The 14,926-nt window shown below is 40.5% G+C and overlaps 1 protein-coding gene across 1 annotated transcript; it reads left to right on the top strand.

The window, feature by feature from the left end:
* On the top strand, window positions 1-1,434 carry LOC116761513 (60S ribosomal protein L4-like). Its single transcript, XM_032647320.1, is given in 2 exon segments — window positions 1-976; window positions 978-1,434. Coding segments are annotated over 2 exon segments (1,314 nt in total). The 5' UTR covers window positions 1-44; the 3' UTR covers window positions 1,360-1,434.
* The last annotated feature ends 13,492 nt before the right edge of the window (window positions 1,435-14,926 follow it).

Genomic DNA, 14,926 nt, shown 5'->3' with positions numbered 1-14,926 from the left:
GAGCCGCCGGGTTGAGAGGAGCGTGGCCTTCTCCTCTCCCCACCATGGCGTGTGCCCATCCACTGATATTAGTGTACTCTGAAAAGGGGGAGTCATCTGGCAAAAATGTCACTTTGCCTGCTGTGTTCAAGGCTCCCATTCGACCAGATATTGTGAACTTTGTTCACACCAACTTGCGCAGAAACGACAGACAGCCCTGTGCCGTCAGTGAATTAGCAGGTCATCAAACCAGTGCTGAGTCTTGGGGTACTGGCAGAGCTGTGGCTCGAATTCCCAGGGTTCGAGGTGGCGGCACTCACCGTTCTGGCCAGGGTGCTTTTGGAAATATGTGTCGCGGGGGCCGCATGTTTGCACCAACCAAGACCTGGCGACGTTGGCACCACAGACTGAATACAATGCAGAAGCGATACGCCATCTGCTCTGCGTTGGCTGCCTCGCCTTTACCAGCGCTGGTCGTGCCTAAAGGTCATCGTATACAGGAAGTTCCTGAACTTCCTTTGGTGGCTGAAGATAAAGTTGAAGGCTACAAGAAGACCAAGGAGGCTGTTTTGCTCCTGAGGAAACTTAAGGCTTGGAATGATATCAAAAAGGTCTAGGCCTCGCAGCGAATGAGAGCTGGCAAAGGCAAAGTGAGAAACCGTTGCCGTATCCAGCGCAGGGGACCCTGCATTGTCTATAATGAGGACAACAGTATCATCAAGGCCTTCAGAAACATCCCTGGAATTACTCTGCTTAACGTAAGCAAACTGAACATTTTGAAACTGGCTCCTGGGGGGCATGTGGGACGTTTCTGCATTTGGACTGAAAGTGCTTTCCACAAGTTAGAGGAGCTGTATGGCACTTGGTGTAAAGCTGCCTCCCTCAAGAGTAACTACAACCTCCCCGTGCACAAGATGCTCAATACAGACCTCAGCAGAACCTTGAAAAGCCCAGAGATCCAAAGAGCCCTGCGAGCACCACGCAAGAAGATTCATCGCAGTCTTGAAGAAGAATCCACTGAAAAACCTGAGAATCACGTTGAAGCTAAACCCATATGCTAAGACCACGCGCCGGAACACTCGTCTTCGCCAGGCCAGGAACCACAAAATCCGGGTGGAGAGGGCAGTAGCAGCACTAGAAGCCAGATCAGATGAGAAGGGGATTCCAGGCAAGAAGCCTGTGATGGGAAAGAAGGGAAAGGAGGCTGTTTGCGTTAAGAAGCTGAAGAAGCCGAAGAAGCCAAAGAAGCCTTTGGTGGGAAAAAAGACTGCAGTGACCAAGAAACCAGCAGCTAAAAAGAAGCCTGCTAAAAAGAAGCCCACAGCAAAGAAGCCCACAGAAAAGAAACCCACCACAGAGGAAAAGAAGGCTGCTGCATAAACTTAAATTTGTTTGTTCGGTAAAGGTCAAATCATTTTGGACAGCTAATTTTGAATAAAGGCCTGATGATCAAAAAAAAAAATTACTCCATAGAACAAATAATGAGACTGAAACTAAGTCAGGTGATGAGGAATCTGGGGGAACATTTGTAATCTGATTGCCACATATGAAGGTAGATATAAATGAACTAATAACCACAATGGTGAGTAATAATAGTAGCTCCTGTTTTTCAAACACTTAATATATGCCAGGTATTTGATACATATTAGCTAAAATTTTCACAACAGCCATGCAAGTTAGGTATTTCCCCCAATTTACAGAGGTGAAAACAGACTGAGCTCAAGAGTGGACCTGGGGACTTCCCTGGTGGTACAGTGGTTAAGGCTCCACTCTGCTGGCCAATGCAGGGGACACGGGTTCGAGCCCTGGTCCGGGAAGATCCCATATGCTGTAGAGCAACTAAGCCCATGTGCCATAACTACTGAGCCTGCGCTCTAGAGCCCACGAGCCACAACTACTGAAGCCCACACACCTAGAGCCCGTGCTCCGCAACAAGAGAAACCACTGCAATGAGAAGCCCGTGCACCGCAACGAAGAGTAGCCCCCGCTCGCCGCGACTAGAGAAAGCCCGCGCAGCAACCAAGACCCAACACAGCCTAAATAAATAAAATATTTTTTTTAAAAAAGTGGATCTGTTGTGTTTAACTTGAAGTAAGTTTGGTAACAACTGATCAGTGTTTTCACACCATTGTGGGGAAAGGTGTCCGAACTGGGACCGATGGGCTCCTTGTGGAGCTCACACTGCTTCTTGTGCTGGGACATATTTCAGGACACCAAGCTGACGAAGAAAGCAGGGGTTGATAGTATTTTGCATCCTAGGTAATAAATCTGAGGCTGTAGGCAGTTTCACTCAATTAAGGAGATGAAAGGGCTTTAGAGCAGAAAATCTTGCTGCAGTTTTGTTTCTGGGCCATTTCACCCCACACGGCTCTCTCATTTCATTCAGTGTCTGGTCGAATGGCGACTCCTTCCATGTTCCCCTAATTACTGAAGAGGAGGAAAGCCCCTGCTTTGTGGCGTCCTGATCTGTCTCCATCCTCTCACCGGCTCTGTGTTTTCTTTATAACACTTAGCATTACACAAACATTCACTGGCCGGTTACTGTCTGGGCGCTCCACCAAAACATAAGCTCCAAGAGGCCATTTTATCCCAATTCCAAGAACAATGTCTGGCACCTCATGGGCACTTAATGCTTAATGAATGTCTTGACAAAACTCTCATTCTTCTAAACCATCACAGTACTCACCTGATACTTATTTCATATCACTTCGCATTCTTAGCCACATTTTTGTATATACAATCTGGTTTCCAGTATATTTTGAAAGATCCTTAACACTTGGTATATCATCAGGGTCTACTGGACCGAATTTTATTCTTTGAGGTTTTTTTTTTATACAAACCAAAAAATTTGTATATTTTAAAAGTAGAATAAAACTCATTCTATTTTGCAATTAAAATACAAGTTCAATGGACTCCTATAAATCTAAGGTACACTGTGAGATCTTAGTGATCTTACTTTTTCTGTATCTTAAAACATTTGCTGTTTAATCATTCTAGGAATTATCTCACAAATACGCAATCATTTCAATCTGTGCTAAAATATGAAAATGTGAGAACGACAGAATTGCCTAGAAGGACAATGCAGCAGCCACATAAGCCATCACTATCTTATCATCTTTCATTTTCACTCTACATGAAGTATTGCATCACTCTTTAAGAGGGTATAAAAAGAAGTTTGGAGACATTTTCATAGCTTTTTAAAGCTTTCATTGAACACAAGTGAAAGTTTTCATGCTCTTAAGCTCTAATGATCACGTGGATCACCTGGGGATCTTGTGAGAGTGCTGGATTTCATTCAGCTGGCCTAGGATGGGGCCTGAGAGTCTGCATTCCTACTAAGCTCCCAGGTGTGCATGCGACCATGCTTGGATTGGAATGATCTAGACCACTGTCTCTTGAAATTTGTTTCAATTATAATCAAAGGCACATAAAAAAATACCTTATCATAAAAAAACCAAGTTTCGGCTTACTTTCTACAAAGGTACCAAGTATTTTATCGCATATTCTACTCTATGAAATTCAAACTTGCTGTATACTAGTTATGTCACCACGCATTTCACAGGCACTTTAGTAATTAACTGTCTCCACAAACCCATTAGACAGTATCCACATTGCACAAACAGAAACAATCACTGGTTTGGTTGTATCCTTCCTTATATTTGCTATATCTGAATACAGTATTCTGAAAGTAGCCTACTAAGGGAAGAATGCAGAGAGACTGATGACCTCTCTTGATCAGGGTATTATATTTCTATTAAAGTATCAGAAAACTGCATTCACACATCACATCAGTTAGTCACTGTCAACATCACCAGGTACTTCTCATGTTAACTGCTGTCAAATTCAAGCTTTACCCATCCTATATTCATACAACTGAATTTTTTTTTTTTACTTAATGGAATTTTAGACCTTTATCCCTTTTGAATTTATCTTCATTTTCATCCCCACCTTTGTACTGATAAGATTATCTAAACTCCTAAATAAATATTTATTTTCCCTTTGGTTTAGTCATTTTTAAAATGTCGGCACCTACCAATAAAGATGTTTAAAAAAAAAGTCGGCACCTTTATTCACATTACTAATTAAAAGAAGTGGCATAGTCTGGGTGTCATGGACTGAATGTTTGTGTCTCTCATATTTATATGTTAAAGCCTTTACCCCCAATGTGATGGTATTTGTCGATAGGGCCTTTGGGAGATAATTAGATTTTGATGACCTCATGAAGGTGGGTCTTTATGATAGGATTAGTGCCCTTATGAGAAAGAGACCCCAGAGAATTTCTTCTTTCTCTCCCCCAGCCCTGTGAGGGCACAAGGAGAAGGTGGCTGTCTGCAAGCCTGGAAGAGGGCCTTCACCAGAAACCAGCCACAATGGCACCTGACTTCCAACTTCAGGTGACAGAAGAAAATAAATTTCTACTGTTGAAGCCACCCAGTCTATGCTATTTCGTTAAGATAGCTTGAGCTAAGACACTGGGTAAAAGAAAGAAAAAAAATAGCCTTGAAGAATGCCTTTCTATAAGCCTTAAAGAATGACTTTTTACAAGAAAAAAAAAAATCATGGCTTGAAATCATCTAATGTAAAGTATGAGCTTCACATTATCTGATTTGGTTTAGATAAATAAATACTTTAACAAACAGCAATCTGCCTATGCATGTATAGGTACAAGTATATATAATGTAAATATAGGAAAAATTTTGGAAGGGCACACAAACTTAAGAATGATTATCACTGGGGAGGAAAGGAGAATGACAAGGGTAGTGGGAGAAGGCCAGGAGAGACTGTCTTTACCCTCTATATGTCTTATGTCTTAGTTTTTAATAAGGAATCATTAATAGTATATTAGTTGTGTAATTAAAATATTACAATTAAAAACTAAGGGAAACGTTAACGGAATGGTTACAGAGGGAAGTTGTATAAGTTCCTCCGTAAGTCTAAACAAACAAACAAAAAAACAATCACAATTCTTAATAGGCTGGTCTCTTCCTATTCATCTGAAATAAAAGATGAAATAGATGATATCATGACATTAAACGACTAGAAATGTTACTCTGTGAAATTCTTGTCTAAGTACATGACAAGTAACTTAAATTTTCATCAAATATGTATTTTATTATTTTGTATTGATACAAACAGATTAGTCATTACTGTAATCAGCCCAAGGCCAGTTTTTGAAAAGAAAAAATTGACAAACCTTTAGCTAGGCTAACTCAGGAAAAAAAAAAAAAAAAAGAGAACTCAAAATCAGAAATGAAAGACAGACATTACAACTGCTATCACAGAAATAACAAAGAATCATGCAAGACTACTATGAACAATTTACACCAAGAAACTGAATAACCTAAAAGAAATGGACACATTCCTAGAAACAACCAATACTGAATAAAAGAAATCTGAACAGACTAGTTATGAGTGAAGAGCTTGAATCAGTAATCAAAACCCCCAAAATACAGAGAAGCCCAGGACCAGATGGTTTCACCGGTGAATACTGCCAAACATTTAGAGAATAATTAATGCCAATTGCTCTCAAACGTTTCCAAAAAATGGAGAGAATACTTCCAAGCTCATTTTATAAGGCCAGCATTGTCCTGATACCAAAGCCAGATAAAGACACTAAAAGATCACAGACCAATACCCATGATGAATATAGATGTAAAAATTCTCTATAAAATGTTAGCAAACTGAACACAACAGCACATTAAAATAATCATACATCACGACCAAGTGGGAATTGTCCCTGAGATGCAAGGATGATTCAACATATGCAAGTCAATAAATGTGGCACACCACATTAATATTAGAATGAAAGATAAAAATCATATAACCAGGGGCTTCCCTAGTGGCGCAGTGGTTGAGAGTCTGCCTGCCAATGCAGGGAACGCGGGTTCGTGCCCCAGTCTGGGAAGATCCCACATGCCGCGAGTGGCTAGGCCCGTGAACCATGGCCGCTGAGCCTGCGCGTCTGGAGCCTGTGATCCACAATGGGAGAGGCCACAACAGTGAGAGGCCCGCATACGGCCAAAAAAAAAAAAAAATCATATAACCATCCCAATAGATGCACAAAAAGCATTTGACAAAATACAACATACTTTTATAATAAAAACACTCAACAAATTGGGTATAGGAGAAACATACCTCAACATAATTTAAAGGCTATATATGACAAACCCACAGCCAACATCATACTCAATGGTGAAGGGTTGAAAGCTTTTCCTCTAAAATCAGGAACACGGCAAGGGTGCCCACACTCACCACTCTTATTGAGCATAGTACTAGAAGTCCTAGCCAGAGCAGTAAGGCAAGAAAAATGAAATAAAAAGGCATCCAAATTGAAAAGGAAGAAGTCTTTGTTTTCAGATGATCTGATCTTATATATAGAAAATCCTAAAGACCCACCAAAAAACTCTAGAACTGATGAATTCAGTAAAGTTGCAGAATAATCAACATATGGAAAACAGCTGCCTTTCTCTACACTAACATCTAAACATCTGAAAAAGAAATAAAATAATTCCATTCATTTTAGCATCAAAAACAATAACATACTTATGAATAAATTTAACCAAAGAGATGAAAGATCTGTACACTGAAGACCACAAGACTCTGATGAGAGAAACTTCTCTGATGAGAAGACACAAATAAAGATACCCCACATTCATGGATAAGAATTAATATTGTTAAAATGTCTATGCTTCTCCCAAAGCCATTTACAGATCCAATGCAATCCATATCAAAATTCCAATGACATTTTTTTCACAGAAGTAGAAAAAAAGCCTACAATTTGTATAGAATGACAGAAGATCTTCAATGGCTACAGCAATCCTGAGAAAGAAGATGAAAACTAGAGGCATCACATGTCCTGATTTCAAACAAAAATATAGCTACAAAGCTATAGTAATCAAAACAGTATGATACCAGCACAGAAACAGACACATAGACCAATGGAGCAGAATTGAGAACCCAGAAATAAACTTTCAGATATGTGGTCAACCAACATCTGACAAGGGAGCCAAGAATACTCAATGGGGAAAAGACAGTCTCTTCAATAAACAGTGTTGGGAAAAATGAATAACCACATGCAGGAGAGTGAAATTGGACCCCTTTCTTACACAAATCACAAAAATTAACTCAAAATGGAATAAAGATTTAAATATAAGACCCCAAACCACAAAATTCCTGAAAGAAAACACAGGGAAAAAGCTCCTTGACATTTGTCTTAGCAGTGATTTTTTGGATATGATGCCAAAAGCACAAGCAAGAAAAGCAAAAATAAGTGGGACTACGTCAAACTAAAAAGCTTCTGCACCGCAAAAGAAACAATCAACAAAATAAAAGGGCAACTTACAGAAAGGAAGAAAATATTTGCAAATCATATATCTGGTAAGGGGTTAATATCCAAAATATATAAAGAACTCATACCACTCAGGGACTTCCCTGGTGGTCCAGAGGTTAAGAATCCGCCTTCCAATGCAGGGGACGTGGGTTTGATCCCTGGTCGGGGAACGAAGATCCCACATGCCACTGGGCAGCTTAGCCCATGCACCACAGCAACTACAGAGCCCACGCACCGCAACTAGAGAGAAACCCGCGCACTGCAATGAAAGATCCTACATGCCACAACTAAGACTGGATGCAGCCATAAACAAACAAATATTAAAAAGAACTCATACAACTCAATAGTAAAAACAAAACAAAACCAAAAGACAACAACCTGATTAAAAAATGGGCAGAGGAACTGAACAGACATTTTTCCAAAGACGACATACACATGACCAACATGTATATGAAAAAATGATCAACATCACTAATCAGAAATGTGAAACCATAATGAACTATCATCTCACACCTGTTAGAATGGCTGTTGTCAACAAGAGTTAAAAAAAAAAGTGTTGACAAAGATATGAAGAAAGGAAACCCTTGTTCACTGTTGGTGGGAATGTAAATTGGTGCAGCCACTGTGGAAAAGAGTATGGAGGGTCCTCAAAAAATTCAAAATAGAACTACCACATGATCCCGGAATCCTACTTCTAGATATATATCCAAAGGAAATGAAAACAAGATCTCAAAGAAATCTGTGCCCCCATGTTCACTGCACCATTATTTACAAAGGCCAATATATGGAAACAATCTAAGCATTCATCAATGGGTGAACAGATAAAGATGTAACAACACACGCACACGCACACACACGAATATCAGCCATGAGAGAAAAGAAAATCCTACTGTTACAGCAACTCAGATGAACCTTGAGGATGTTAAGCTAAGTGAAATAGGCAGAGAAAGACAAATACATTGAATATAAAAAAGCTGAATCATAGAAACAGAGCAGAGTGGTAGCCACCAGGGGCTGGGAGGTGGGGGAAATTGGGAGACACTGATTAAAGGGTACAAACTTCCGGTTATAAGATTATTAAGTTCTGAGGATCTAATACACAGCATCGTGAATACTGTTAACAATACTGTATTTTATAGTACCTGAAAGTTGCTAAGAGTGTGGATCTTAAATGTTTTCACCACAAAAAAGAAATGGTAATTATGTGATGAGACAGTGTTAGCTAATGCTACAGTGATAATTTGTTTTTTGCAATAAATGTGTCAAATCATATTATACACCTTAAACTTACACAATGTTATATGTCAATTATATCTCAATAAAGCTGGAAAAAATAGTAATCAGCACAACTCTCAAGAGTAATTGGCAGTGTTTGGTTAAATCTTGAGTCTTATATTACATGCTCTAAGCTAACAAAATTCAACTATCTTCAAAAGATCGGTAGCTGTTGAGTATTTTGTTATAGGTCTTTCAGAGATGCCTTCAGAGAAGGGTACCAGAGGGTCCTTCAACTCTTCAGTTACTCCCCTCCGCTTCATCCACTAACATACACCACAGCAAGAGGTGTCTGCGTGAAGAGTGGCCGATTCCCACGCTAAGAGAAGGATTTTTCTTTGATCAAAAGAAACCCATTTAGGGCTTTCTTTAATGCGTTTGTAGCCGTCTGTTCTCAAAACACCGGTCGGATTACCATTTTGTTAGAAGTAAAAACAGAATTTTTTTTCCCTAGTAGGCTAAAATTATACAAAAAAAATCAAAGCCCCAAACCAAGTGAAGTCCAGTGGCAACCTCATTTTTTTTTTTTTTTTTGCGGTACACGGGCCTCTCACTGCTGTGGCCTCTCCCGTTGCGGAGCACAGGCTCCGGACGCGCAGGCTCAGCGGCCATGGCTCACGGGCCCAGCCACTCCGCGGCATGTGGGATCTTCCCGGACCGGGGCACGAACCCGTGTCCCCTGCATTGGCAGGCGGACTCTCAACCACTGCGCCACCAGGGAAGCCCTAACCTCATTATTTATCATTACCAGTGTTATTATTATTTTAATACAGTGCAAATAACACAGTACAGAACTCAGAAAGGAAAGTCCACTCTATTAGTGATCTGCACTAAGATAGCCCAGACATATACACCTGCATTTTAACCCCGATTCCTTGACATCCAGTTGGATGTTACAGGAAGAATTTGCATTGTTTGCCATAAAATCTGAGGATTTTTTTAAATTAATCTTTTTTTTATACAGCAGGTTATTAGTCATCCATTTTATACACATCAGTGTATACATGTCAATCCCAATCGCCCAGTTCATCACACCACCACCACCACCCCCGCCGCTTCCCCACCTGGTGTCCATACGTTTCTTCTCTACATCTGTGTCTCTATTTCTGCCTTGCAAACCAGTTCATCTGTACCACTTTTCTAGGTTCCACATATATGCATTAATATACGGTATTTGTTTTTCTTTTTCTGACTTAACTTCACTCTGTATGACAGTCTCTAGATCCATCCACGTCTCAACAAATGACCCAATTTCATTCCTTTTCATGGCTGAGTAATATTCCATTGTATATATGCACCACATCTTCTTTATCCATTCGTCTGTCAATGGGCATTTAGGTTGCTTCCATGACCTGGCTATTGTAAATAGAGCTGCAATGAACATTGGGGTGCATGTGTCTTTTTGAATTATGGTTTTCTCTGTGTATATGCCCAGTAGTGGGATTGCTGGGTCATATGGTAATTCTATTTTTAGTTTTTTAAGGAACCTCCATACTGTTCTGCATAGGGGCAAAATCCGAGGAATTTTTTAAAAAATCAAATAACTGTTATTAAGTTCTTTAGCCAACTTGGCCAAAATTCACCTTTCTAAGCCTCCTCTCCTTCCAGATGCCTATGCATCTTATCTGTGCTCTGCAACAAGAAGCCACCGCAGTGAGATGCCTGCACGCCGCAATGAAGAGTAGCCCCCACTCACTGCAACTAAACAGAAAGCCTGCGTGCAGCAAGGAAGACCCAACGCAGCCAAAAAATAAATAATTAATAATTAAAAAAACAGTGTTGGACTTCCCTGGTGGCGCAGTGGTTAAGAATCCACCTGCCAATGAAGAGGATGTGGGTTCGAGCCCTGGTCCGGGAAGATCCCACATGCCATGGAGCAACTAAGCCCGTGTGCCACAACTACTGAGCCTGCGCTCTAGAGCCCACGAGCCACAACTACTGAAGCCCTCGAGCCACAACTACAGAAGCCCGTGTGCCTAGAGCCCGTGCTCTGCAACAAGAGAAGCCACCACAATGAGAAGCCCGAGCACGGCAACGAAGAGTAGCCCCCGCGCACAGCAACAAGGACCCAATACAGCCAAAAATAAATAAAATCTACGTTTAAAAAAAAAAAAGAGCTTTGGGGATTAGGAAGAGAGAAGAGAGACTGAAAGACATTTGACAACGTATCCCTGTATTTTAAAGCAGAGGGATACTGAGACAGCAGTAACTCCAAAATTGTAGAGACCCATGACTCAGTGAAAACCACCTAGAAGGACTCTTAAATATCTTCTTCGTTCTAGATACTTAAGAGAAATACCAATGTTTAAAAATTACTAATTTCAATGCAGGCATACCTTGGAGACATTGTGGGTTTGGCTCCAGACCACCGCAATAAAGGGAGTATCACAACAAAGCAAGTCACGTGAATTTTTTGGTTTCCCAGTGCACATAAAAGTTGTTTATACTGAGGCCTCCCTGGTGGCGTAGTGGTTGAAAGTCCACCTGCCGATGCAGGGGACACGGGTTCGTGCCCCGGTCCGGGAAGATCCCACATGCCGTGGAGCGGCTGGGCCCGTGAGCCATGGCCGTTGAGCCTGCGCGTCCGGAGCCTGTGCTCCGCAACGGGAGAGGCCACAACAGTGAGAGGCCCGCGTACCGCAAAAAAAAAAAAAAAGAAGTTGTTTATGCTATACTGTAGTACATTAAGTATGCAACAAACAGCATTATGCCTAAATAATGTATATTCCTTAATTATAAAATATTTTATGGTAAAAAATGTTAACCATCATCTGAGCCTTCAGCAAGTCATAGTAGTAATATCAAAGATCACTGACCACACATCACCATAATGAATAATGAAAAAGTCTGAAATATTGTGAGAATTGCCAAAATGTGACACAGAGACACGAAATGAGCAAATACTGTTGGAAAAAATGGTGCGGATAGACTTGCTCAATGCAGCATTGCTACAAACCCTCAATAAGTAAAGATGCAGGATCTGTGAAGTACAATAGATCGAGGTCTGCCTGTAATGCATTTTAAATAGTCTTCTAGTCTCTCCAGGGCGTATGCGCGTCTAGTCACCTGCTATGCTGACACACTGTAAGGCGGTGCTGCCGGCTCACCTCTTGGCTCAGAACTCTCTGCGGACCGCTGGGGCAGTCAGTCTTCTTTGCACGAGAGCCTGGGCAGCATATCGTGGGAGGGCACTCACCCTTATGAGGTGCATCGGGGAGTGGTCAGATACAGACAAGGCGTCTCAATAACAAAGCTCTGGACATGAGGAGTAATGCTGAGTGAAGAGTCTGCTACTTGGGATTCTTCATGGCTCAGTCCCCTGTGGGACCCAGGGAGAGAGAATGCAGTGATGAAAAAGGTACAGGGTGTACTTCAATCTACACACAGTACTGGGGTTGCAAGAGGGGAACGCTTTGTGACCTCTCCCAAAGGAACAGAAAAGAGACAGAAAACAGCACTTGGTTATGGGCGTATGGCGAGGGCAGACGAAGTGCGGGGAACCGCGGGGAGTTGGGGAAAGAACTGGTGAGACGTAAGTGTGTGTAAACACAAAGTACTGTGAGCTACCGCTCAGAGATGTATCTCGCGAGCGCAGAACAGTCCCTGGTTAACAAAGACATGACGTAAGTACACCGGATTTGTTAAGTCACGAAAATAGATTTTAAACACTTTAAAAATAAATTCACAAAGCTTAACTTGTGGATTAATTTGTCGGTTACACAGAAGTTCACCAAGTTTAAGGAAACTGAAATCTGACTAAACAAATACAAATTTTTAATCATGAATGTAATTATATTAGTTACCCTGCTGCCAGTCATTTTGCAAGTTATGGCCTTCTCTCCAAGAAAATGGACATAAAATCCAAACACATTATTTCTTTTATAATATTCTGGCCTCATTAAAAGATATTAAATAACTTGCCTTAATTTCAAGGGAATAAAATGAAATCTGCCATACAGAAAAACAAAGAGGCAATTTCACAGTCAGAAAATGAAGTCATTCGGTGGTTCAATACTGGATATGTGAGGAACCAAAAATGCTGCTACAGTGGCGACGCAAGGTATTTGTAGTGATTATTACAACTTCTATTTCCCCGTGAAGTTGTGAGTGAATACCAGACTCCTTGGAGATTTAACCCCAGGCCAGACAGTTGTATTCAGGACACCTTGGAACTGTACCAGCTTCTGAATTTGGGGACATGGGGAAGAATACAGCTCTTTCACAATTACCAGCAGCAGTGAAAGGAGATTTTGTTTGTATGTGCTCTGGTTATCAAGTACTGAGCAGAGGGGAAGCAGGTTGGCTTTTCTGCATGTACAAGTGCTATCCTTTTGAATGTGAAAACAAAGGAAAGCTTTTAATGGTTTCTTGGAAAAGACATGGGCCAGATTTTATTTCTAATTTTTAAGCACTAATCATACCTACCTATTTATATATCTATATTCTAATCTATTTCTATATGTTCTAAAAATATCTGCAGTATTTCAGGATACTCACGGTAATGTCAAAAGATGTGTTCTTTTACTGCTAATACTAAGAGACAATCTGAGTCACACGGATAGACTGTGTTATATTTTCCTTCTTTCAAGCTATGGAACCAGCCGATCCTGGGGGTTACTGAGCCATCCAGACTCTTTCCCTGCTGAATGAAATCCTTATCACATCCTTCTTTGGTTGAAGTATATTATCGTGACAGTTAGTTGCTCCACACTTCACTGTATAAAGCCTTTTCTAAGACGTAAAGGAAAATCATACCTTTTCCTTAACATTTTAATCCAGATGTCAAATCAAACTGAGCAGCATTAGCAGAGGCTCTAAGAGGGAAAACAAGTCACAGAAAGGCAAAATGCAGCCTGAGCGCTGTGTGGGAAAAAAAATGGCCTTTTAAATGGCTACCTGACGTCTATGATGGTTAGGGAGTTTTACGAATAATTTTAGATATCTCATGTTATTTTGAGCACCTTCTGGGGTCTCACCTCAATTAATTAATCAACATTCAGTCATCAGCCCAACACGGTCTCCCAAAACACTGGGCTGATGATAAAGACAGACAACTCTATGGGCGGGTGTGGAAAAAAGAGAGCTGTGACAAGTATTAGCTGTTCGACAGGTGATATAAAGAAGACAAAATGATTTGTTACAATTATACCCCATGCGTGGCAAAGCCCATTGCTTTTGCCAAGATACTGTGTCAAAATAAAGAAAATTATGTAAATCTAAGTCTCTGACCCCCATTTTCTGAAAATCAGCATTGCATCACACATCTTCTCACCTGGTTCTTCCTGAGCTACTGTTTTGAATACTGCTAGATGAGCACCTTTATGATATATTACTATCCTTAATCTTACCGATGAATCATTTCTATTCAACAGAAAATAGAGAGCATTATGTAGCGTGTTTTCTCAATTTTCTCAATGACAGTGATAGCTTGCTTCAAGCCCTCCCCTGAGGTCCCTACCCTCCATCTCTGCTTCCAACCAGCCAGCCATCCCATCCCATTCTTTGCCTATGTAAGAATTTTGAAGCTACTACTGGAGATAAACATAAAACATATTAATTTACTTTATTATATAACTCAATTAATATATTTTTAGCTTCATATACGGTGCTAATGTCTGAAGTATGTCGGTCCAATGGGTAATTTGGGAATGAACTGGACAGATGGGACTGAAATCAGTGAAAGTGAAATTTGCAGCCTTTCATATTAACACTGAATAGTTTGGTAAGTTGGGTTACTTCACTCATTTTCATTCAACAATCTTTTAGTTTAACTTCACGCAAGCGAGGTCTTTCGAATGCTTATCTGCAGTGTAACCTTTAATAGGGTAGAAGAAATGTTTTAAAGTGAATAAATGCCTATTTGAAACAACTATAAATGTATCATGAAAATGAGTCAAAGAAGCACAAACATTTAAGTCATATGAGAATGTTACCAGATTTTCTTTTAAAAGTGTGTGCGTCAACCTATGCCTTTGTCTATTAGAAACTGGTTGACTTCTACAAAATAAAGCAACACACACAAAGCATACTAATGGTTATCTTCATGATCTTATGATTTTAAAAGTATTTTCTTGGCAGAAGTCTTCACCTAGTTTTTGCCTTTCAGCACTCAAAGGTTATTTTTCTTTTTAGATACAGCTAGGCTTGTATCATTATAGAGAATGTTAACTACTACAGCTAATGCAGCTATAGAAGGTTTACAGTGTTTTTCCCTCCCAGTCTCTAAAAGAGAAAAGATAAATTCAGTAACACCAATGGGTAGTACCTCTGGGCAGTGGAAGGGGTGGGTCAGAAACATTCCAGAGTTTTATTTAGGAAGGTATTTGATGCAACGCTGTTTTC

This window comes from Phocoena sinus, chromosome 11 (assembly GCF_008692025.1).
Source record: "Phocoena sinus isolate mPhoSin1 chromosome 11, mPhoSin1.pri, whole genome shotgun sequence".
NCBI classification, from domain to species: Eukaryota; Metazoa; Chordata; class Mammalia; order Artiodactyla; family Phocoenidae; genus Phocoena; species Phocoena sinus.
The sequence above is the reverse complement of the archived record's forward strand: the minus strand, read 5'-3'. Positions and strand labels throughout refer to the sequence as shown.